Genomic DNA, 25,772 nt, shown 5'->3' with positions numbered 1-25,772 from the left:
TTAAGAGTCAACATTAAGACGAGCTAAAAGATTCAAGTGCCTAGTTCAAAGTGCGATATTTCGTTTTGATTTTTTTAGTGATGTAGTCAAGGAGAAATGAAAGACGATATCATTTAAACTCATCGTCTATTATCTATTCTACATTATTATCTATTCTATCTATTATATACTATAAATACTGAAACTGTTTTGGTCTTATTACTGACGTGATATACCTAGTGGTGAAAACGCAAATGAAACAAAAGAAATCCACTATTGTTTAGATTTGGTGAAAGAACCAACAAATAATTTAAAAATAATAATAACAAATGAATTTTTAATAAAACTTTTTTTTATTGCTTACATGCGTGGACGAGCTCACAGCCCACCTGGTGTTAAGTGATTACTGGAACCCATAGACATCTACGACGTAAATGCGCCACCCACCTTGAGATATAAGTTCTAAGGTCTCAATTATAGTTACAACGGCTACCCCTTCAAACCGAAACGCATTACTGCTTCACGGCAAGAATAGGCAGGGTGGGGGTACCTACCCGCGCGGACTCATAAGAGGTCCTACCACCAGTAATTACGCAAATTATAATTTTGCGGGTTTTATTTTTATCACACGATGTTATTCCTTCACCGTGGAAGTCAATCGTAAATGTTTGTTGAGTACGTATTTCATTAGAAAAATTGGTACCCGCCTGGGATTCGAACACCGCTGCATCGCTCAACACGAATGCACCGGACGTCTTTTAGGCAACGACGACTTCAAAAACTTCTACTTCTTATTAAACTACTTCTTATTTATAACTTTAAAAAAAAGCGTTCGTTTAAAAAAAAATAACTGCTCAGTATTTTTAATTGTATCCCCAGCAACATTCCTTTGACAATATTTAAATCACAAAATTGACACCATCTAAATTATCAGTATATTAATATTGATCATTTAAATTCCATCAATTTAATATTTTTATTTATTGATTCGTACAAATTAACACAATGCGTCTAACGTACAGCGAAAACCAGGGTTTTCAGAAGGAAGCCTGAATAACTATGGGGGGTAGAGGTAAGGAGAACCGTCTGATATGGGAGAAAGCTTGAAAAAGTGTCCCACTTTCAGCACTGAATAACAGTTAAACAATCCTCCAGAATGGCGCTAGCATAGGCACAGGGTCACAGGGTATGTGAATCGAGCAGTTGATAACTGATTGAAGTATGCTGAGTTAGGAAATTCAATATATTTAATGACTAGAGTAGTTAGTGACAGTATAATATACCAAACCTCACACGTTTACGTAGTCAAACCTAATTTCGTCAATATAACCTAAAATTATTGTTGTGGTAAAACGTGGTGACATCGATTGCATTCTCTTATCAGCTTTAAATAAAATACTTTGTGATTTTGTAGTGCTTACTGTTATAATGCATTGTAATACATAATAATATCAATAATGGGCAAAATTTGCGTGGTGAAAAGTTGTCCAAGTGGGCGTAAAGTTGGATGTTTTGAGCATGAAAATGAATTAACTAAGAAAATTATTGAAATATATTTTATTATATTATATTAAGAAAAAAATTATTAAAATTGTGATGCGTGCTTTATTTTCCGAGTGTCTGGACTGGACTAAGCCAAGCACTTCACTGTGCCACTGACCGACTAAAGTAGTTACAAATTACAAAAAAAGCACACGGGCGGGCGCATCATGATGCTCAGCAATGAGCGATCGACTGAAGGAGGAGGAAGGACAGCTCATTTTCTAGCAAAATCTGAAAATGAATAGGAAAAATGCCAAATTACTGAGTTAAGAGTAAAACTTATATCTTTAAAAAATGTTTTTGTATATAATAGTTTTTTTCTTAAATAAATTTTAATTTGCAAGTTTAAACATACTCATTATCTTATAATGCAAGCCTAAATGTTTTTAAATATCAATTCTTTTTATATTCTTCATTAATTATTAACATGAATTTTTACATCTATTTTAAAAGTGACATAATTTAAGAAATTTACTTTTATTATTTTGCTTTTTAAGAACTTTTGTTTTCTACTTTTACAATTTGCAAATTTTATTTTTTGTATTACTTCCTAAATGTTATATTGATCAAGCGTTAAGAAATGATAAGCACACACTTACATAATTATAAAACTTCGGTTTTCATTTTATTCTTATTTTGAAAAGTGCGCCATATTAACGAGACGGAAGTTCTTTCGTCCTTTTTTATTTCTCTATCAGTCTAATAACTTTCAGGCTACGTTTAAATAATTATTTATTCGTTGCTTTCAGGGCCTTTTCAACAATTTACCCGGTTGCTACTGTAGTGCCACCCTTATTTAGGAGATTTTAACGGACACTTTTTCACACACAGAGACGGTTCTCCTTACCTCTACTCTCCATATGAATAACGGAATAACAAAACAAAGAAACCCAGTGCTCTTGGCAGCGTTGCCAACTCTACCAACTTTTCGGTAGATCTACCAACTTTTAGTGTCGTAATCAAACCTACCACTTTATCTACCAACTTTTGAAGTTTTCAAAAAGTTTAAATCATAACGCGATTGAATTAACAAATAACTGATTGTAATTTTTAAAACGTTTCCATTAAACACTTATCAAAATGAGTGAAAGTGAAAGAAGAAAACGAAGAAAATTCTCCTCCTCGAAAATAAAAAAGATGCATTACAATCAAAAATATTCTCAACTATGGGAAAAAGAAGAATATTAGCGGCCTGTAATTCTGTTTTATCATTTTATTTCTAATAAAAATAGTTCAAATATGTCTTATCCAATCGAAAAGTAAATTAAGGATGCTAGATTCTTATTGGAGGGTCTCTAAAAGACTTGAAAAGTTGGTAGATCTACCAACTTTTCATAGTAGTGTTTGTTGGAAACTACCAACTTGTAGAACCCTATATCCCACCTTGACGAATTTCGAGTTGGCAACGCTGGCTCTTGGAATGAGATTTTTTTTGGATTGAGAATATGTGACCTGGTAATGAGACCTTTAAGCCAAATCTTTTAATTTCTCCACTGTACCATAAATATGAAGCAAAATGAGACGACGTTGTTTAATTTGAGACTTTAATCGATTGGGATGAAATTAAATGAAAAAAAGTGAGATAGAATCAAATATAGTCTCAGTAAAATGGCGGTTAGTTATGTACCGAGACTTTTTCAGTAGATTATGGGGAAGAAATAAGGACCAGTGACTTTATTTCATTCTTCCTCATTTGTGCACTTTCACAGTTTCGAAACAGTTCATAAGCCACCGTACACATTTAAAACTGAAAAAACACTGGGCACTTCAATTTTAAAACGAAATTATTAATGTCTTTGATCAATCCATAGATGGAGGTTCTCTTTCTAAAATGGCAGCTAATTTGGGAGTATCTGTCTACGTCAAATATTACTCACGGAGAGCAAACGTCGTCGTTTTTTAAAGTAAAATAAAGGCCAACACGACTTTCAGTACCTCAGTGATTATTACCATCCTGTAGTCCTGTAGGTCTCTGTCCTGTCACTGTCAAACTCACTATCACGCACTGGCATAGAGTTACTATTCTAAGGTTCTTATACTTGTAGGTACTTATTAACTCCATGCGCACTGGTCTTTTTTTCTGTTTAAGTAGGTACGGTACCGTATGTCAATTGGCTTTTTTTTGGAGTTTATGGCCTGGTATCTGGGCTTTTATTGGCTTCTTGCGATGCCATTGTCGTCATTGCTAAGTGTATAAAAATCTACATGTAATAAGAGAAAACCTTTAATGAATATAAGGTTTTAATAAGCTAAAATTAACAGTAAAATTTGTTTAGTTACATTAAATACGTTGACAAATAACTAATAAAACAGATTGACAATGACATCAAATTATGTTAATGTTAATTTCAGGTAAGAAATTTACATCACTACAATTATTTATTACATGTATACTACATTATTAATCTGGTATTAAAAAAAAATTATATGGAGTGAAATGAGATGAAATTGATTTATTTGAGACTGTAATCAATTGAAATGAAATTAAATGAAACCAGATGACATAATACGATGAAACAAAGGCTCAGTAAAATGGTAGTTAGTTATTTATTATAACTTAAGCGGACTTTTTGGAAGAACACGAGAAGCTAACCCAACGACTTTGTTTCATTTTCCCACAGTTCAAGCCTGCAGAAACACTAAATTAACGAAATATCGCTCCTCATGTTCCCGCCAAAAAGCCTACTACCACTTTAAAATTCACAATCTATAAATTCAAACTTTAATGTCATCTGTCAAACTAATAAAATTTTTGATTCGCCAAACTTCAAATGTCAACGTCAAACCTCTAGCCATTATAGCAAGCCAATATCGACCAAAGACCTTCCTATTCTGTTGGGTTACAATGTTCATATAGATTCAATTTAATTTATTTACCCATACATGCACATTTCGCTTTGATACCGCTGTAAGCTATCACGGTTAACACTTAGCTCGTGGCCTTCGCTTGAGTAAGTGGTTCCTAACTTTTATTATATTACTAGACCCTTGATTTGGAGTTTATTAATGTTAATAATGTCTTGTTTATAGATGGATCCTTGGGGCTCTGAAGTAGGGAATAAAGGAATTATATCGAATTTCGAAGATAATTTTCAACCATCGACCGAGAAGTTAGCGGATTCACCTCAATATCTAGCCTTGTTGGGTAAGTTAATAGTGTTTTTTTTACGAGTTTTACTATCATTCGCCTTGAATTGCATATTATGGTGTAATTTAATTCTTTACTTTTTAAATTTTGCATTGTTGCATTATTATATCATTTCCATCTTTGGTGATTGTGTTAATGATAAGATTGTTTACTGATTTTTTAAGATTAATAGGTGTATAGTCAAGAACTACATTTATAAAAATGGAAACAAATTAAAAATCAAAATAAAAAAAATTATGAATGTATTAGTGCCAAATATAGGAACCACATTAATAACTACAAGTCAAGTTGTGCAGTTGTCACATATGGTTTTGCAGTTACAGCTTCAACCATAAACTTACATGTCACACGACTCACACTCTCAACACATAATGATGGCCATGTCATTAGGCATCCATGACCAAGAAAACTGTGAAGTATTTGTTACATTGAATAATAATATAATAACAATAAAAAAAACTTGGCATTAAACAGTAAAATAATTGTTAATTAAGAAGGGACGATGTTTAAGAAACAGGGTGACTGATTTAAGAGTACCTGACAAGAGTAGTCTAGTCTCATTGTGTCTCAGAACAGATGAAGTAGATACCAGTTCACAGTTCCCGGCCACATTCAAGGAATATAGGATAGGATTGAATATTAAAAATCGAGGATCATTTGTGGTGTTGTACTATTAGATTTACTAATGATAATCATAAAATCAAACAAAAGTTACTTTTTGTCATGCCTCGATTAAATTTTCTAGAAAAGGCACACCAACATTAAATGAAAGATAGTAATATATTTTCATCAATAATCGTAGCAATTATAACAAAGTGCTATAAATTATATGAGTTTCTTTTTTATAGACTGAGATAAGCTTTTATTTATTTTGCAGGCCTTGCACATTCAGAAAATACTATTTGTATGTTGACATATATAATGTTTAGATACTTAAATATAAGTCCAGGAACCAATTATAATGTTGAAATGGTTTGAAAATACATTTTTTTTTTCGGGCCGTAGTCAGAACATCATACGAGGTCCCCGCGCCTAGGGGGCGTGCAGGTATGTGGGACTTAACGATCTGCAAGGTGTTGGGAGCAGACCACGGGCCCGAAAAATTTTAGGGCCCTACCCACTAAACGACTCCCCTGCACTCTTACACATGTGAGATCTAAAAATACTAAAACGTCCGATCTCCGTCCGGGGTCAGAAACCGTCCAGAGTAGGGGGGTTCCCGTAGTCAACACTACAACCAGGCACGCGGCGCCACCCCGAGGACGTCGGTCTCCGCGGTACGGCGTCCCTACCAGGCCGCCCAGGCGATGCCGCTGGTGTTCCGGGAGGCCCCGCTGGGCCAGAACCAGCGTGCCGGGTCGGAACGCGATACACCGCCGACCGGGTTGCTCTTCCACAGTCAGTTTGGCGACGGCAGCGACGACGACAACGCGGGCCGCTTCGCAGTTCGCAGCCGTCGACGGGTCATCCCATTCTCTTGGTGCCAGCGCGCTAGAATGACGGTAGCGTGCGGCGCAGCCTCAACCCCCTCAGGTCGTCCCGTCACCATTACTGGGAGAAGACTGCCTCCTCAAAATGAAAATACCAAACTTAACTCTCATCAAAATTACCAAAAAATTAATACCAAAAAAAAGTTGATCGAAGTTTTATAAAACGAAATCCCATATAGTTGTGTTATTATTATAAAAGTTTACACGTAACTTTCATTTCAGAAAGAAAACTAAAAGCGGTCCGATCGAAGAACAAGGTGGTGGAAAACTTATCAGCGTACAGAGCCGATTGCATCGGTCGTTTGCTCCGGGAGGGCTGCGATCTCGACCCTGTTATCGGGGACACAGAGGCCGATAAACTATTGGAGGACAAACCGGAGTCTGAATAAGCTTTGTGAGTAAAAATGGCTATGTCGTCTAGCATCGATTTATCCGGCACCACGTACTGCGTCCTGTCCGGCGCCTCCCAGGGCATCGGGCGGGCCATTGCCGTGGAGGTTGCGAAACTTCTCGGTCCGAAATCCGTTATCCTGCTCCTGGCACGTAACAAAGATCAGCTCGCCATCACCGCCGCCCTCTGCGAGTCGGACAACGTGAGTGTTGTCTATGAATCGATAGACTTGAGTAAGGCATCGCCGAGACAGATGCACGACGTGATTGTTGGCTCTTTAAAAGGAAGGAACGTGTCGGATTTCGCGGCAAGTATTATATTCCACAACGTAGGCTCGTTAGGTAACTTGTCCATCGATACCGCACAAATGGAGAATGTTCCGGAATTAAGAGAATACTACGATTTGAACGTTTTCAATGTGATCGCTTTGAATACGCAATTCCTTAAGATTTTTGATGAGATAGAGGATAGGCTCGTGATCGTAAACATAACGTCTCTCTGCGCCACCAAGCCTATGAGCGGAATGGCGTACTATTGCAGCGGTAAAGCCGCAAGGGAGATGTACTTCAAGGTCTTGGCCGAGGAGAAGAAGCACGTTCGCGTGCTCAACTACTCCCCGGGGCCTGTCGAGACCGCCATGATCGACTACGTATTGGCGGAGGCGGTCAATGAGAATTTGCGCGAAGTTTTCACTTCTTTCAAGAATCAGGGGACCTTGCTCAAGCCTGAGGTAACTGCTCAGAAATGCGTCCGAGTCCTCCAGGCCGGCAAGTTTAGTCCGGCAGAGCACGTCGACTATTTCGATGACGAATGAATGTGTGTTCGTCGGGTCTTCGTATCCCCTTGCGGGGGCACGGGTCGGGCCTCGGGGTTAATGGAATGTGTGTTTCGTAATTGCTCTCTTTTTATATGTGTAGTACGTAGAGCGTTCTTAGACAGTAGATTTCTTACTTCGACCGACTTCAATAAGATAAACGTACTTATGAATTACATAGAATAGTCACCGCTAGTGTTTTTTTTTTTGCTTAATTTTCTTCTTTAACGATTTAAATAGATACAAACAAATGTTGTTGCATTAGCATATATATACACAGAACAGTGGACGTATTGATTGATAGTATTTAAAAATTTCAATGAGCTAATACGAAAAAATTTAACCAAAATTTGTGATCCTCATATCAAAATGATGTAGATTTCATATTTTATAGTCACAACTTTAGAATTCGCTTCGAAAGATGTTATTGGACTTATGTGTTGGAAATATAGCAATTGTTTTTTACTTCAATGTTATGGAGGGATGAAAATTCTCAATTTAAAAAAAACATTGATTGATGACGAAATAAGGGTATGTTCATCTTCGTTTGTAATTTTGACATGCGTTCTGAGGTCTCATTGGAATAGGCGGCACGGCATACGCGAGACGTCTTTTTCTTTTCCCTACCTATGCTGATAGCCTTAAGAGGCTATTTCAGCTTCTCCTTCACGTGTAGGTGAGCTCACGGGGCTCAAACCGGATGTTTTGCCAACACTGGCCCTAGCAAGAGCAGTGCTTCGCAGAATCTACCACCGGATCGGAAACGCGACCCACTGAGAAGATCCGGCGAGAAACTCAGTGGGCTGTGTCTATGGGTTAATTTACTCGTCGAGGATACGTAAATGTTTACTGGTGTTAGGACCTCTTGTGAGTCAGCACGGGTAGGTACCACCACCCCGCCTATTTCTGCCGTGAAGCAGTAATGCGTTTCGGTTAGAAGGGCGGGGCAGCCGTTGTAACTATACTTGAGACCTTAGAATTATATCTCAAGGTCGGTTGCGCATTTAAGTTATATATGTCTATGGGCTCCAGTAACCACTTAACACCGGTAGGACTGTGAGCTCGTCCACCCACCTAAGCAACAAAAATAAGCAAAAATTGGCATAAACGCGCCTGTAACTCGAAATAAATGTATTGCAATAATATTAGTTTTAAGCGAATATAATAAAACACGATCTGTTAACTAATCTAATTATAGAATACTCAATTTTTTCACAAAATAATCTTAAGAAATTACTAAAAAGTAAATAAGTATATTTAATTTGTTCGATTTGTTGAATAGGGAACGTTAAGAATATGTCGGACTTACATTCCTGAGGTCTAATTCTGTAATCTGAGGCCTAAGTTAAAAACATTCCGCTTATTTATAGATAATAAATTATATGTCATAACGAAACAGGATGAATAGAACAGTTTTTTTTTGCCTACATTGTATATATTTAGATTTCATTTTACAAGTCCACGGTATATAATTAAGTATGTAAACATTCATATTTTTTGGTGAGTCAACTAACACTAAAATAAGATATTACGCTTATGGTCTTATTCATAACAACTTGTCGAATCTGTATAAGAAGACTCTGCGAAAGTGTTATATTTGTAAGGAAAAACACTTTTGGACCGTCTATTATAATGACCGGCTCATATATAAAGTTTCGATAATTAATGAATAAGACCTTTACTATCTAAAATGTACTGTATATTGTTATAATTTCTATGTCTATGTTTATCACAAAGTGTATTATTTCCATATCATCTATGTCTATCTAAATAAAACCTAATTTTGTGTCACAAATTTACATAAACTAAAATAAGTTCTGTTCATCCTACACACTATGTCTGTCTGTATAACTAATACAGAAATAATATTTATAAACTGAATATGAATGGAATTCATAAAAATAAACGCTTGGATGTATGTCAAATGTGTTTTTCTTACCCTTTGCCACCTTATCTTTTTTTTTCTTGTTATTTATGAGTTACATTCATATTTTGTTATCTGTAGTTCCTCTAAATTATTTATAATTAATTTTCTTGTTTAATTTTTTTTTAAATTCTGAATTTTTATTTGTTAGTGTTTGATTTGCAATTGTTTTAATAATATTATTTTTTATTTTGATGTTAGTAGAACAGATTTGAAAATAACAGCTAAATAATGTCAAAATAATAATTGAACCATAAAAATGGGTAATTTTAAATGAAACTATAGTTTGAGTATTATCGCGATCAAGAGTAATAAAGCCGGTCATCGTTCTCGTCGAACCCGTCGCTTGCGACGAAGGGCTCGACGAGTAAAATAATTAACCCACAGACACAGCCCACTGAGTTTCTCGCCGGATCTTCTCAGTGGGTCGCGTTTCCGATCCGATGGTAGATTCTGCGAAGCACGGCTCTTGCTAGGGTTCGTGTTAGCAACGTCGTTAGGTTTGAGCCCCGCAAGCTCACCTACAAGCTCGGCGAATCTAGAATAACCCCCAGGATTACTAGAATAGGTAGGAAAAAAACAATAAAGGGTAATATTTTATTCGAAAAAAAATATGGATTCAAAGTTTTAACTAACACCGCCATATTGTTAGTGCTACTACGAATCACCCATTATTATTTTAATACGGCTAAGGCCAGCACCACTGTTCGTCTATTTTCAGTAAAATTAACGTTATGTTAAATATCTACATCTGCAAACGTAGTGTACACTAAAATTTAGAGCATACAATATTTTTTATTGCAATTACACAACGTTCTCTGTACGGTGTGATTACAAGAAATCTCTTCTGAATGATAGTCAATTCTACATAACCGATCCTTCGTGGATTTTAGCGTGGACCGGTAACTAAGCGTATGTATGACACACGTAGTGTTAAAAAGACTTGATATGTTTCCTCGTAATCATACCCGATCCTGTAGACCGAATGGTAAACAGTCGACGTCGCCCAAAACACGTCAGTACGAATCCTCCTGATCCATTAACGGTGCTTTTAGGTACCACAAGCACCGGTCACCGTCCTCGTCGAACCTGTCGTTTGCGACGAAAGGCTCGACGAGTGAAATAACCCATAGACACAGTCCACTTAGTTTCTCGCCGGATCCACTCAGTGGGTCGCGTTTCCGATCCGGTGGTAGATTTTGCGAAGCACTGCTCTTGCTAGGGCCAGTGTTAGCAACACTCCGGTTTGAGCCCCGTGAGCTCACCTACACGTTAGAGCGAAGCTGAAATAGCCACTCAAGGCTATCAGCATAGGTAGGAAAAAAAATTTGTCATCTTGATTGTTCTCGGACAATATCTTATTCAATAGATTGATTGTTGATCTCGTACTCTACGAAATTTCTGAAATCCCGGTCAAATAAACGCGTCACCTCAAATGGTTCCTTGGTGAGCTAATGAGAACTCTAACCCCGCGGTAGATTTTGCGAAGCACTGCTCTTGCTAGGGCTTCTCCTATATCGTTCCCTTACTGCTGAGGATCGCGACTACATGATATGAAAAAAAAAAAGAAATCCTCGTAACTGTATGTACTTGTATTGCAGAAGCAATTATAGGCGTTTAGATTTTAGAAGGCATGTTATGATAGCATCCTTTTCACGCAAAGCAAGTTTACGCATAGAAAGACGGTGAGAAAAATAACGTTATTCAAAATTAGGCAGACTGTGTAATCGGAGAATGTGTTTGAAAAATAGTTATTTGTTCTAAAGCCTATTAAAGTTCTAAAATTTATAGTTGAAACTTAAAAACAAAAACCTAATTACGAAATCAATTTACGTAAATCTAATATCCTGCTAATATTATAAACGCGAAAGTTTGTAAGGATGTACCTATGTTTGTTACTCTTTCACGCAAAAACTACTGAATGGATTTGAATGAAACTTTACTATAATAAAGCTTACACATCAGAATAATACATAGGCTATAATTTATAAAGATATATTGTGAATTACCCAAAATATAACGATAATTGTCAAGCGAGTAGGAAAAAACTTGCCATCTTTATTTTCATAATCAATTATAAAATTTAATGTTCCCGAAGCGAAGCGAAGGCGGGTCGCTAGTAGTTATTACATAATACCATTAATTAATTTTACTATCATGGAATTGATAACAGAATGGAATGGATAACAGAACGCGGATTTTTTACAGATTTATAATAGAAATAAATAAATTATAGAGGCGCGGTTACATTTGCGAATATCCTGTATTGCGGCTTTCAAATAGTACTGCAATTGAATACCCATATATATACCCATGTTCACACTTGTACAATTTGTTCGTTAAATTGTGCGGTTTTTTTTTCGAATTTAATAAAGAAATAAGTATAAGTACATCTATACTCTATACTAATATTATAAAGAGGAAAGATTTGTTTGTTTGTTTGTATTGAATAGGCTCCGAAACTACCGAAACGATTTGAAAAATTATTTCAATGTTTGGAAGCAACACTATTCCCGAGCGACATAGGCTATAATATTTTTCGAAAAAATTAGGTATCCTTACTAAAACTCCAATAATGTAACCCAAGGTGTAAAAAAATTACGTGCCCTACGAAAACTATTGATGATAGAATAAAATAATGTACTACAACTTTGTAGAACACGTTATTATTTACAAAGAGTGTCGCGACAGCATATGTCTAACTAGTAAAACAACGTCAAATATCGTTGAAATTTTTGTTAAACACCCGAGCGGAGCCGAAGCGGGCCGATAGTTGATATATAAAGAAATATTTAATGCAGCCGGGGCCTAAAATATTTAATTGTTACGAATTTTACGTAAAGATATATTATTGACAAAATTGTGAATCTTGTTCACTATCTTCTCCATCCTCGACAATTTTGTTAATAAAATCAAACGAAAACACAACCATGTTTTTCTAAATCGATTCAGCCATTATAGTATAGATTGTCAGGCACAAACAGACAAAACTATTAACGAATTTAATTATAGTTACGAATAGATATCGATAATGATCGAAATTGTCAAGGTTTTTCAAGTCGACGTGTATGCTCGGCGGCCTCAAAGATAATGAGGTCATTAGTGGTCACATAATACTGATTTTAATTAAGAACTTGTAGGGTTTTTAGTGACTTTAAACATTTTAAGTAGTTATTGAAATATAAATTGTGTAATATTTCGTAACTAACATGTTACATGTACGCAGCGTTGGAACGAATAAGGAGAGGCGTCGGAATGCTACTTCGAGCTACAATATTCGTGTTCGTATCGTCACTTTTACTGATGGTAGGACGTCTTGTGAGTCCGCACGGTTAGGTGCCACCACCTTGCGTATTTCAGCCGTGAAGCAGTAATGCGTTTCGGCTTGAAGGGCAGGGCAGCCGTTGTAACTATACTTGAGACCTTAGAACTTATATCTCAAGGTGGGTTTCTCATCTACGTTGTAGATGTCTATGGGTTTCAGTAACCACTTAACACCAGGTGGGATGTGAGCTCGTCCACCCATCTAAGCAATATTTTTTTTTATCTAAAAATAGTCCATCTAGTCTTCAGTACTCATAGCAGTTTCACATTTGATTTAAATCTGTAAAAGTAAACTTCGTAATGTCCGCCCGTTCGCGTACCACGGCCCTTTAACTAATTTAAAAGTTGTATTCAATTAGGAATCTCAGCTAGAGACTTTCTATTAAAATTCACGATTATTCCTCTGTCACAGAATTCAGATTAACCAGTGAGAATCATCGACAAGATATTCAGGGCTCACTCTTTGCAGTCTATGCCTTACAACAAAAACAAAACTATTTATATTAATTTTTATGTAAATATTTTAAATCAGCACATAAAAAGTTAAAGAAACATTTTTTTTTCTTTCTATAGATGATCGAGTTCAGGGTTCATACGATTTAAAATTATAGTTGAAGAATAAAGAAATCGCATTGAATTAGATATTACATTCGCCTATTAAGGACGTTTGTAATTGAAGAAACCTTCCAATTTCAGATACAATGTGACAATGGCCGCCAATCGCAAGAGTCTTTTCATATTCCTGATGGGGCTCGCGTGGAGGTGCCGGTACAGCATGCCGTTGCTCCTAAGCGGCACCGTCGCCGTGCTGGGACGCGCCTTCATGTTCCAGATCAGGGTTCAAACCGTGCAGACGTTGCACGAAAACGAAGTGAGTCCGATAATGTCGACGGTTTAATACGTTGACTGCCATATAGGTCACCGGTGCCCTACGCGGCGCACTGAAGCAATTATGACGATTTCTGTTACTAAGTCGCCGGAATATCTAGTAGATTGGGAAAGACGAATCCGGAGATACTGAGAAGGAATTTAAATCTAAGAGACCTAAAATATTAAAACATACATTAAAAACATTTCTACTGGTGGTAGGACCTCTTGTGAGTCCGCGCGGGTAGGTACCACTAGCCCGCCTATTTCTGCGGTGAAGCAGTAATGCGTTTCGGTTTGAAGGGCGGGGCAGCCGTTGTATACTATACTTGAGCCCTTAGAACTTATATCTCAAGGTGGGTGACGCATTTACGTTGTAGATGTCTATGGGTTCCAGTAACCACTTAACACCAGGTGGGCTGTGAGCTCGTCCACCCATGTAAACAATAAAAAAAAAATTATCGACTACATTGGACACACGCACCCTAAACCGGTTTGCTGTGACGTCACGCCGATAGGTCGTCGTCCGCGCACAGCACCGCGCTTACTTCAGTCAGAGCCTACCCGCATCGACATGGCTGAAATTTGTGTCGGAATAAAATGTAATGTGGTGTATGTAAATGCGTACCAGTTGTACGGCCGTCTGGTGTAGTGGTAAGTGACATGGTCACTACACTAGGGGGTCGCGGGTTCGAATCCCGCCAAGGGAAGATATTTGTATGATAAATATAAATGTCTTTTCCAGGGTTATGGATGTATATTAAATATATGTACGTGTATAATAAAAATCTTACATTTATATCCGTTATCTGGTGCCTGTAACACAAGTTCTTTACGAACTTAGCACGGGGCCAGTTAACGTGGCGTGATTGTTATTAAATATTTATTTATTATATTATTATTTATTATTATTATTATTGTGTGTAAGTGTATATGTGGGAGTGGCCCACAGTTGAAAGTCTATTTAGGATAAGCGACATTTTAGCAACATTTACAGGAGAGCCATTCAAAGTTTAAAATTCGGGAAAAAATATAAAAACCAAAAAGCTTCTTCAGCTATCCGATTGGAGTAAACTTAATTGAAGTTCAATTAAAAACATCGAACTGTTGATGCTAATCTATATATGTAATATAATAAAAACTTTTGAATTGTCGATATTTAGTGACGCAATCTTCTAAACTCCTTTAGATAAACAGGGCCAATATGAAGGTCACGGTATCGATTTAAAAAAATATATAAATCCTCTTTAATAAGTATATATCAGATAAACAAAAAGATTTTTTTTAATCAAGTTTTTCATAGTTGTAATCAAGTCAAAGGTCATGCGTAAAATATATTATTATGTATGTTATTTCTGAACGAATATATTAACATAATTAATATAATAATATTTAGTATTAATATCTTAGTCACTAATCAATCTCATTGAAACCTAAAGATTGCGTTAAATTATTAAATCGATATATCGTCTTTGCAAATTTGAAATCTTTTTATTTTTATTGCATAGATGGGTGGACGAGCTCACGGCCCACCTGGTGTTAAGTGGTCACCGGAGCCCATAGACGTCTACAACGTAAATGCGCCACCCATCTTGAGATAAGAGTTGTAAGGTCTCAGTATAGTTACAACGGCTGCCCCGCCCTTCAAACCGAAACGCATTACTGCTTCACGGCAGCAATAGGCGGGGTGGTGGTGCCTACCCGCGCGGACTCACAAGAGCTCCTACCACCAGTATATGTGTATAAATGTAGTTTTCGAGAAAATCTAATAAAACTACATCCTGAAAAATAATTCAAATATTTTTGAAGTTATACTTCTTTAGGTGCGTTATGAAAAATTGATGAGTGTTATTAGCATTCATTTTTTAACGTTAAATATTTATTATTAATTATTTAATATTTAAAAAAAAAAGAAATAAATTTAATAAAAATGAAGTATAACTTCTTACGCGCGTACATAAGTACACGCACCCTTTTTTTTAGCACATAGGATACTTTGTTCTACAATAAAATGCAAACCGAGATTTGGGATTCTTTAAGATTGACGCGTAGCAAAGTGAAATATTGAGATATGCACATGGGAGTTTTTGCTGAGTAAGTTTAAACAAAAACAAAAACAACCCAATTCACATAGAAAACTTCTGATTTCAGCTTGCGTACTACGAAGAGGAAGACGACGACCAAGACGACGGAGATTCCTGGGAAGTCACCTCCACCGACTCCTGGGAGACCATAGTCGAAGAGATGGTCTACAGCTGAAAATTACATAGCACCTTCACAAAGTTTTAACCAATTTTCTGAATCTAATAAAACCGTCTAATACTTTTGAATACTATGAACTTTTGTAATAATATTGAAAAGTCTGATCGTTAAATAATATTTTGGATTGCATTGAATATTTAGGAAATTACTTGGATTGTTTATAAATGACGAAATTAATCTGACGACTACAATGAGAAGGATTACGACTTGAGGAACATACGTTAGCGTTTTATATTCCTCATAAGAAAAACTGTTATTATAATAATTTAAAATTTCAAGTTTTTTTAATAATCTATTATTTCATACGTTTCGGCTCAGGGTATTTGGTATTTTGTTCTGTACGCGAGGAACAACTATACGAGGTGATAGATTCCTCATATTTTTCCTAATCTACGATATCGTAGGTAAACAAAAAGTAATCTGCATTTGCGTCAATCGTACTTATACTAGATGATGACCGACCGAGCTTTGCCCAGCTTTTTTTTTTTGTAACGCCATCTTGTGTCTTTAAAGCAGTAAAAATAGTATTATTATTCGCCAATAGATGTCGGGAAGAGTCATAAAGTTGATTATCGATAAAGTTGATTATTGAAAACACGAATAAAACAACATTTTCTGAAAATAAATCGTAACTAGATCGATTTATCGCCCCCGAAATCCTCTGTATACTAAATTTTAAGAAAATCGTTGGAGCCGTTTCCGAGATTCATATAATATATATACAATAAATGATCGTATAAAGGTATAAGATAAGGGTTTTGCCAATTTTATATTTCGTAAAGCCGCAGTTCAATTGTCCGGATACATAGGGAAACTTTTCTGAAGTGATCTTTTTTTCCTATTTAATCAGTGGTAGTCTAAGGGGCTATTCCAACTTCGCGCCAACGGGTAGGTGAACTCATGAGCACAACCTGAAAGACTTGCTAACACTAGCCATTGCAAGAGCATTGCATTTTTTTTTCCTACCTAAGCCGATAGCCTTGAGAGGCTATTTTAGCGGAACCTTAACTAGTAGGTGAGCTCGCAGGGCTCAAACCTGACGACGTTGCAAATACGAACCCTAGCAAGAGCCGTGCTTCGCAGAATCTACCACCGGATCGGAAGCGCGACCCACTGAGAAGATCCGGCGAGAAACTCAGTGGGCTGTGTCTATGGGTTAGTTTACTCGCAGAACCCTTCGTCGCAAGCAACGGGTTCTATAAGTACGGTAACAATCGGGCCAATAACTACACTCGCAACTCTTAAAAGCTAAGTGTATTTATTATCTATGCCCACAGCCATTGAGCTGATTGGCGGTCACAGATAATAAATAAATTGTTGCGGCCATTTTGTGTCAATCTTGTCAGTTTATATTAAAACAGTGTAGACTTTGTTGGCCTCCGCGTTTATATTCACTGAGAATTATTCCACAGATTAGTGTAAAAAAGTATTAAAGAATTCCCAGATAAAACAATTCAAAAGAGATCATTTTATATTGAGGTACGTCCTTTCGTAATACAATATGTCCGATTATTGTTTATTTTAAATAAATTAATATTAACTTACTTATAAAATGCCAAATAATGATTTTTTCGATGAGCTAGATTTCCATCTGACGTTTATAAAAAAATTTACGTAAAATTGTTTTTATATAGATGTTTATATGCTGTTTATATTTACTTAACTTTAATAGTAGAAATATGTAGTGCTTGCATAATAATTTAAGATCATTGAAATTAGTAAATTCAGTTTTAAAAAAAGCGCTTTAATAAAAAAAGAACTGGATTCCCATCTGATGCTTACAAATTTTTTTACGTAAAATTGTGTAGATAAATAGGTGGGTAAAAGCCCTTTATAATTACTCTATAATAGTAGAAATTGTGCTTGCATAATAATTTAAAATCATCGAAATAAGTAAATTCAGTTTTAAAAAAAAGCGCTTTAATAGCGAGCGAGATTAGTTCTAACAATTAAAATGTTTTTTTTTTCATACTGATGATCAGAGTCCAGTATTAGATTGTTGTAATGTCATCGGTTCTTGAAATGCGTGCAAATTGTCGATCGGACGTCTTCCAAAGTTGGTGAAAATTACGTTGAAATATTACATAGGTACAGGAGAAGCTAATATGCGTTTTAAAAAAAAAAGCATTTCCCGTACACGTGTTACAATAGAAATTTCTTAGGCGACAGAGACTTCGCGCGTCTTTTTCAAGGCGTAGTCTCTTGCGACGAGAATTGGGTGACGTGGCGGAGCTTGGCCCTTCTTGTCTCCCTCTTTCTCTCTGGAGGCGCCGGAGTCCGACTTAACCCAATCCGTTACCCCCCTCGACCGGGTATCCGTAAATGAATTCCCCAGCGTTGAAAAAAGAAGGCGATAGAGACTGATCGATTTCCACCACGATTTTGAAGTCGTCGTGGCCTAAAGGATAAAACGTCCGGTGCATTCGTATGTAGCGATGCACCGGTGTTCGAATCCCGCAGGCGGGTACCAATTTTTCTAATGAAATACGTACTCAACAAATGTTCACAATTCACTTCCACGGCGAAGGAATAACATCGTGTAATAAAAACCAAACCCGCAAAATTATAATTTGCGTAATCACTGGTGGTAGGACTTCTTGTGAGTCCGCGCGGGTAGGTACCACCACCCCGCCTATTTCCGCCGTGAAGCAGTAATGCGTTTCGGTTCGAAGGGTGGGGTAGCCGTTGTAACTATACTGAGACCTTAGAACTTATATCTCGAGGTGGGTGGCGCATTTACGTTGTAGATGTCTATGGGCTCCAGTAACCACTTAACACCAGGTGGGCTGTGAGCTCGTCCATCCATCTAAGCAATTAAAAAAAAAACCATAACGTTTCTATATCATTTGAAATGTACTAGAAGCGTCCTCTAGAAAAATCTATATATATAAAAATGAATTGCTGTTCGTTAGTCTCGCTAAAACTCGAGAACGGCTGGACCGATTTGGCTAATTTTGGTCTTGAATGATTTGTGGAAGTCCAGAGAAGGTTTAAAAGGTTTAAAATAAATATGAAAATGCTCGGAATTAAAAAAAAGTTGTTTTACCTTTGATGTATTCCCCGTCGGACGGATTCCTTTTGTTTGTTTTAAGTTTATTTTATACAAAAGTTTTGGTTTTTTTTTTATCGATTGAGGCACTAAGAAGTCTGCCGGATCAGCTAGTAAACAATAAAATAAAATGGCTATGTACTATTTTGTTACCTCTACCGTGGCATATAACGTAGATCACGTTATCACGGGCGGATAATATCGCGGGTAGAATGTTAGGAGCAGAAAAACCTGTCTACTCTCTTTCTACTCCGTTCTGATTACCTTAGAAATCCGAGGGCTCGCCCCGACAATATAACTGATCATGGCGCTTGCAACAGCGCCGAAATATCGGCTTCTCATTGAAGCAAAAAATCGTGGTAGGAACATCACTACATAGTATAAAACAAAGTCGCTTTCTCTGTTCCTATATCCCTATGTATGCTTAAATCTTTAAAACTAGGCAACAGATTTTGATGCGGTTTTTTTTAATAGACAGAGTGATTGAAGAGGAAGGTTTATATGTATAATAGCATCCATTAAATAGTGGAGAAATCAATAATAAATTACAGTTTCCGAAGCGAAGCGAGGGCGGGTCGCTAGTCTTAAATAAATAATGGTATTTATAACAATGAAAATAAAATTTTGTACGTGAAAGTACTTACTTATAAATTATGTTAACATTACCATCTTTTAGTTCATAATAAAGTTAATTAGCAATTTGGAAAACATTTTCTCTAGCTACTTTATTATATTAGGGGGGAAATGGGTTTGACTTTGAATTAGTATAAAGGCTTGTGAAACTATTCGGGATCTTAATATTAACACCGATCGGGCTGTGTGATAAGATAATAATTTATAAATAAAATATTAACAAGATTAAAAAAAAATAGTTTTATTTATACAAAACATTATCGTAACAAATCATTTGTTAACAAAAGTAAGGACTGATTTTTCAAATAAAAAAAAAGAAGTTAACAATCAAATAAATCACATTGGTGTGGTTATAAATGTAAAAACATTTCAAAAGTATTCGTGTTTGATCTTTTTATCGTAAAAATAAATTATGGTTTAAAAAAAAAGCAATTTCCGTAATTAATATATTATTATGTAGTTTATCTAAAGACACGATATGTTTGACGTATGATGAATATGACGACACCTTTCACAAAACTAACACACAAAACTAATACGAACGGCGAACAATCGACGCGTCACATATTTTTAATTATGTACTATTTTCCAAATACATTTTCTTGGTTACCATCCGCCTATGGAATGAGCTCCCCTCCACGGTGTTTCCCGAGCGCTATGACATGTCCTTCTTCAAGCGAGGCTTGTGGAGAGTATTAAGCGGTAGGTAGCGGCTTGGCCCCGCCCCTGGCATTGCTGAAGTCCATGGGCGACGGTAACCACTCACCATCAGGTGGGCCGTATGCTCGTCTGCCTACAAGGGAAATAAAAAAAAAACAGCTTTATCTACGTCATCAGAGGGACATGCGCTTGCCGCCTTTGTCAGCGTCAATGTACATTACATGGTCATGTAAATTAGAAGAGGGGGTGTCTTAGAAAGACTAGGATCGGCCATGTGATAGAAGATATGCCAGCGAAGGGTAGGTGAGTGCAGAGATGAGGTATCATGATCCTGAATGGGAAAGAAGGACATCCTGTGTCGACCTCACGTGAAGTGTGATAAGGACAATGAGAAGAATGTATACTATAAAGTAGAATACATTGGATTGGAGACCGTAAACACAATTATTTTTTATTGCCTTTGTAGGCAGACGAACACTCGGCCACCTGATGGTATTTATTACTGGTTACCGTCGCCCATGGACGCCAGCAATGCCAGGGACAGAGCCAAGCCGCTACCTACCATTAAGTACACAGTTCACAACTGATTCGCTTTACAAATATTAAGCTGGAAATTATTATAACATCACATCTAAATGACACTAGTGAATCACGGTCGCTGGAAAATCGATTTGCACTCACTATGATTAAAACGAAATCAAGCCATTTTGAAATACAAAGAGTTGAGTTGTTCCATGAATATAAATGTTAAGACAGTGTGTGGTCCAATCTTTGCGTATGTCGGCAAGAAACCTCTCCACAGAGCGAATACACCCTCATTCTTGATAATGCTCAGGAGCACTGTCACTTGACCTGTGCCTTTAGCTGCGTTCTGCACTCTGCGGGTAAATACACACTTGTTTAATTATCATCGTGTAATAAAAATAAAAAAAAAACCTGCAAAATTACAATTAGCGTAATTACTGGTGGTAGAACCTCTTGCGAGTCCGCACGGCTAGGTACCACCGCCCTGCCTATTTCTGCCGTGAAGCAGTAATGCGTTTCGGCTTGAAGGGCAGGGCAGCCGTTGTAACTACACTTGAGACCTTAGAACTTATATCTCAAGGTGGCTGGCGCATTTACGTTGTAGATGTCTATGGGCTCCAGTAACCACTTAACACTAGGTGGGCCGTGAGATTGTTCACGCATATAAGCAAAAAAAAAAAGATTGGAACATTAACATTAATAATTACACAAAAGATCTTTGACGAAATGCCCATTCCTTGCCCACTCTTGAATAATTAAAAAAATGTTTGAATTTATAATGATAAAACCTAAGAAGCTTGCCTTGTTTTGACGATATCAACAGGCAAAGATGCAGCACTTGTCACCAGGCCGGAGATCATTGAAGCACAGAAATGTAAGAATATGCCTTCTCCCATTGACGGAAGCAGAGCTTCTCGAGCCTAAAAAGTTCAATTTTTATACTTCTCGTATGGAATCTAGAAAATGGTTGTTCCAATGCATGAAAAACTCCGAGTTAAGGTCGGAGACGGCTTCCATGTTATGAACTGGTTGTCTATGGTCTCGACCTTGTAACGTCGTGAGGTCGTTTATCCATCTACATTAATAGATGTGTTCCAAAAATTCTACTTAAGTCGCCAATGTAATCCAAAACTAAAAGTATAAAAGCCGCGCCAATAAAGAAACATCTAAAATGGCGGCGGCGATCATGCGCTCTCACTCTAAACTATTGCTGTCTTTAGTTCGCACACGGCGCGTACTGCATGCAAAAAAATATCAGTTTTGACATTGTTGTTGAATTAGAGTTTTAGTTTTCACTTTCGAGTTGTGCGACTTAGATGACTGGCAGCAAAAGTATCTACGGAAGCTGCATCCCAGATGAGACATCTCCCCCTCTGCCAGGGCATAAACTAAAGTAAAGTACATTCTCATTTGTTTTTTTATATTTTTTTACAATAAACAACTTTTTCGTTCTATCTTTCTTTTTAGTCGTTGACTCTTCCATCTGTCAGTGCAGGTACATAGACGCCTTTTTGTTTCGTTTCTTTATTGGCGCGGCTTATATGCAACATATTTTGGGCATCTGTCAAATAGTTTATATTCATTGATAACTACCCGCTACACAATAAAAGGCAACTGGGTACTTGTGCATATGTCCCGAGCTGAGCCGCATTCACCACCATAGCTCTGGTTATAGTGGCCCCAGCGCCGCGCCATAACGCTGTAATACCTTCTTCTCTTGTGATTCTGATAAATGAAAATTATGCACACACACACATTTTTATTTACCTAAGCTAAGGTGTGTAAGTAGGTAAGTGGCAATGGGCTGGCCATATTAGCCAGAGAACCGAGTAAATCTTTGGGGTAAACGTGTTCTGGAGTGGAGACCGCGAATTGGCAAAGGTAGCGCAGGACACCCTCAAACTCGGTGGAATAACGATCTTTTTTTATGATTAAATGATTACTCCTGGTCCGGAGGCTTTTCCAGTTTCACCAGGACAGGTGGGCAAGCAAAGACTCAGCCAGAAGGAGTGGGATTTGCTAACAGCTGCCCGAGCGCCTCCGAAGGAGACCTAACAACTCAAGAGCAGCTGTTTCGCGAATGAATCTACTACCGGATCGGAATCGCGACCCACTGAGAAGATCCGGCGAGGAATTACGATCTATGGAAGGTGGCTCAGTACCGTGCAATTAGTAGGCAGTTTTGGGTTCAAGGAACAAATCTCTTGTTATTTAGCATTAAAACCTCATCTTGTGCGATCATTATTTTAAACTAGCTGACCCGGCAGACTTCTTTGTGCCTCAATCGATAAATAAAAGACCTAAACTTTTGTATAAAATAAACTTAAAACAAACAAAAGGAATTTTGATATTTATCTACCTTTTAAACCTTCTCTGGACTTCTACAAATACTTAATTCAAGACCAAAATTAGCCAAATCGGTCCAGCCGTTCTCGAGTTTTAGCGAGACTAACGAACAGCAATTTATTTTTATATATATAGATATAGGTTATGTTTAACCTTCCAAGGGCATTGAAAACGTTCGTATAATTCCTCCTCTGTTCTTTGGGCAGACGTCCGTCGGCCGTCATCCGTACGAGGGCCACTTCAGCCGGAGTGCCGGCGAACGCGCCCACGCCACCAGCTACCATGCCCAAGCAGATTTTAGTTGCAAAATTCGGAGTTCCACCATAGGTACTGTAACGACATTATTCAACGTGTCGATGTATCGACAACATTGTATGATTTTTCATCAAAACAAAGTGCTACGGTTAAATTTCGTTTTTTTTGTTTTTTTTTATTGCTTAGATGGTTGGACGAGCTCACGGCCCACCTGGTGTTAAGTGGTTACCGGAACCCATAGACACCTATAACGTAAATACCGCCACCCACCTTGAGATAAGAGTTCTAAGGTCTCAGTATAGTTACAACGGCTGCCCCACCTTTCAAACCGAAACGCAATACTGCTTCACGGCAGAAATAGGCAGGGCGGTGATACCTATCCGCGCGGACTAATAAGAGGTCCTACCACAAGTAGGTAATATATATTATATATTTATTCAATTAACCCTAGTGTTAAACGAACCTCTTGTAGTACTCCAACAAAGAGTTGAAGCAGCCCATTCTGCCCGTGGTGTAAGTGGCTTGTCGGAACAGCGCGGCCGTGAGCCCTCTGTAGAAGCCACGCACCCCTTCCTTCTGAGCGACCTCGCGGGCCACTGTTAACGTGGATACCTTCTTCCCCGCCGGGCCCATCAGTTGCATCCGTGTTTTCACCAAATCCGCAGGCTGGACGAAGCAGGTCGACATCATTCTTTTCGGACCAGAACGATAATCGAATGTAGTTTTAAACATTAATTCACCCAATAGTTAGAAGCAAAAGGAATGACTGTTTCAGTGTAGGTATTTTACCGTTAATATTTTCATGAATTAAATTTAGTTACAAAATAGGATAATCAGATTTCGTATGGATTTGATTGCGTGATATATTTCACAGAGGTGAATATTGGGTCGATTGCTGACGAGGGAGCTGATGAAATAATAGGCAGGCTACTTCTTGTGATTCACTGTTTAAGTCAAAGATAAAGGATATGTACGTTACGTCTTGCGGAGTACTCTTTGTTTGCTGAAAATTAACCCACGAATCTTTAATTTGGTAGCCGTTGGAGCCGACCACAGTGCTTTGTGAAATGATTGCAAAGCCTCAACGTTATAACACTCTGGATGGTCTGACGTACCAACCTTGCAATTACGTCACTTTTTCGCGGCAGAAATAGACAGAACTACCATTCAGCAAGCATTTGGAATCTTTTCACGATTAGCATTTACATTAGCTGTGTACGGGTCGGGACGTTTTTAACATTTATTAGCATGGTTAGTTTGTGTTTGTGCGTAACGAAATTTTGTATAATCATTTTCATTTACTTCCAGACGTCTGATTAACTTAAAAACTTTTGCTTGCATAAAGCACCGACGACACTACAATCATTTTATAATTTCGCTTTAACATCCTGACCAAACCATTAACACGTCGACTGCCAAGTAGGTCACCGGTGTCCTACGCGGCGCACTAAAGTAATTATATCGCTCTTCGATCTTCTTGCCCCGGCGTCACGGGGGTTGGGTCAAAATGACACGAGACACTTTTGTTAGCTTACAGATTCGTAATTACGCAAGTGACGGTGCCGCACCTCTCAATAGCTGGAATTTAAGCACTAAGCATTGTTTACAATTATTTAGTTGTGCTGCGACCGTGCTTGGAGCTAACTGTGACCAAAGTTAATAAAGCGCCGGAATGTTTAGTAGACTCTGGGAAAGACGAATCCGAAGATACCGAGAACTATTTCTAAATGACCTAAAAGGCTAAAACGTACTTTAACAAACAAAAGAAGGCAAAGTTAGGCTATCCAGGCGCTTAGTAGCAGAATACGACATGATTACTTGAGTGTGCCGCGTAGGGAACCGCTGACCTACAGGCTACATGGCAGTCAATTTGTTAAAAGGTTAAAAAACAGAAATTAATTGTTAGTTTTATCTAGCTATTTAGACGCGTGTTTTTTAAAGTTTTAAAACATATTTCACCCGTATCTGCGACTAACATTTTAGCCAACCGGCTACGTTATATATTAAAAATAATTAGCTTACGTTTTTCATATTGGGAAAAAAATTAACTCACCCACTTGTGCCTCCGATGACAAAGTTCAGCCATTTAGGTATTGTTTTGGGTTTTGGTTTATTCTGATCGCCCATTGCAAATTTTAATATTTAAATGTGTTTGTTTCATTTCGCATTTTAATTTTTTTAAGTGTATAATCTATGCCTACTATTTTGAGAATTGTCAGTTCGCATTGACTGTTGTCAATAAGAAAAAGGTTGATTTAAAATGGCGCTCAGGAAAGCGATTCTGGCCTGCCAAATATAATAAGTCTATAGTAATAATGCCAACACATATCCAACGATGTGTCAAATAAGTCGTAAATTCCTAAGCCTCCTTAATTTTGATCTGAAGTAAGAATCTATCGGTTGCGAGCTGAATTACAGTTGTTTACTAAAGTCGATACTTTTTGGCGCGAAACAAACATGTAAGTAGGTAGGTATTTATATAAAAATATTAAGTGTATTATCTATGATATTTAGTTTGAAAGTTAAAGCACCGATGCAATTGAAATTTTATTAATGTACATAT

The 25,772-nt window shown here is 37.4% G+C and overlaps 4 protein-coding genes across 5 annotated transcripts in view; 3 read left to right on the top strand and 1 right to left on the bottom strand.

Annotated features, from left to right (window-relative positions):
- GSTs2 (glutathione S-transferase sigma 2) overlaps positions 1–25,772 on the top strand; it is a 469,518-nt gene that overhangs the window by 369,098 nt on the left and 74,648 nt on the right. The window lies entirely within an intron of this gene.
- On the top strand, positions 4,307–19,659 carry LOC114242383 (Sepiapterin reductase). Of its 2 annotated transcripts, XM_028173518.2 has the most exons (4): positions 4,307–4,472; positions 4,552–4,666; positions 6,382–6,553; positions 13,309–13,456. In XM_028173518.2, the coding sequence occupies exons 2-3, from the start codon at positions 4,552–4,554 to the stop codon at positions 6,546–6,548; spliced, it is 282 nt and encodes a 93-aa protein (XP_028029319.2). In that variant the 5' UTR covers positions 4,307–4,472; the 3' UTR covers positions 6,549–6,553; positions 13,309–13,456. The 2 variants fall into 2 exon arrangements, with proteins under 2 accessions (XP_028029319.2, XP_089594319.1); XM_089738193.1 differs by lacking the exons at positions 4,307–4,472; positions 4,552–4,666 and adding an exon at positions 15,631–19,659 and having other exon boundaries at positions 13,309–13,483.
- Positions 6,553–9,289, top strand: Sptr (Sepiapterin reductase). Its single transcript, XM_089738005.1, has one exon. The coding sequence runs from the start codon at positions 6,564–6,566 to the stop codon at positions 7,362–7,364; it is 801 nt and encodes a 266-aa protein (XP_089594131.1). The 5' UTR covers positions 6,553–6,563; the 3' UTR covers positions 7,365–9,289.
- LOC114242384 (mitochondrial 2-oxoglutarate/malate carrier protein) lies at positions 19,711–25,336 on the bottom strand. The gene is made up of 6 exons (XM_028173519.2): positions 25,263–25,336; positions 23,673–23,900; positions 23,108–23,284; positions 22,231–22,333; positions 21,410–21,528; positions 19,711–20,961 (listed from the first exon to the last, which is right to left on the bottom strand). The coding sequence occupies exons 1-6, from the start codon at positions 25,334–25,336 to the stop codon at positions 20,781–20,783; spliced, it is 882 nt and encodes a 293-aa protein (XP_028029320.2). The 3' UTR covers positions 19,711–20,780.

This window comes from Bombyx mandarina, chromosome 03 (assembly GCF_030267445.1).
Source record: "Bombyx mandarina strain Sakado chromosome 03, ASM3026744v2".
In the NCBI taxonomy this organism is placed as follows: Eukaryota; Metazoa; Arthropoda; class Insecta; order Lepidoptera; family Bombycidae; genus Bombyx; species Bombyx mandarina.
The sequence above is the reverse complement of the archived record's forward strand: the minus strand, read 5'-3'. Positions and strand labels throughout refer to the sequence as shown.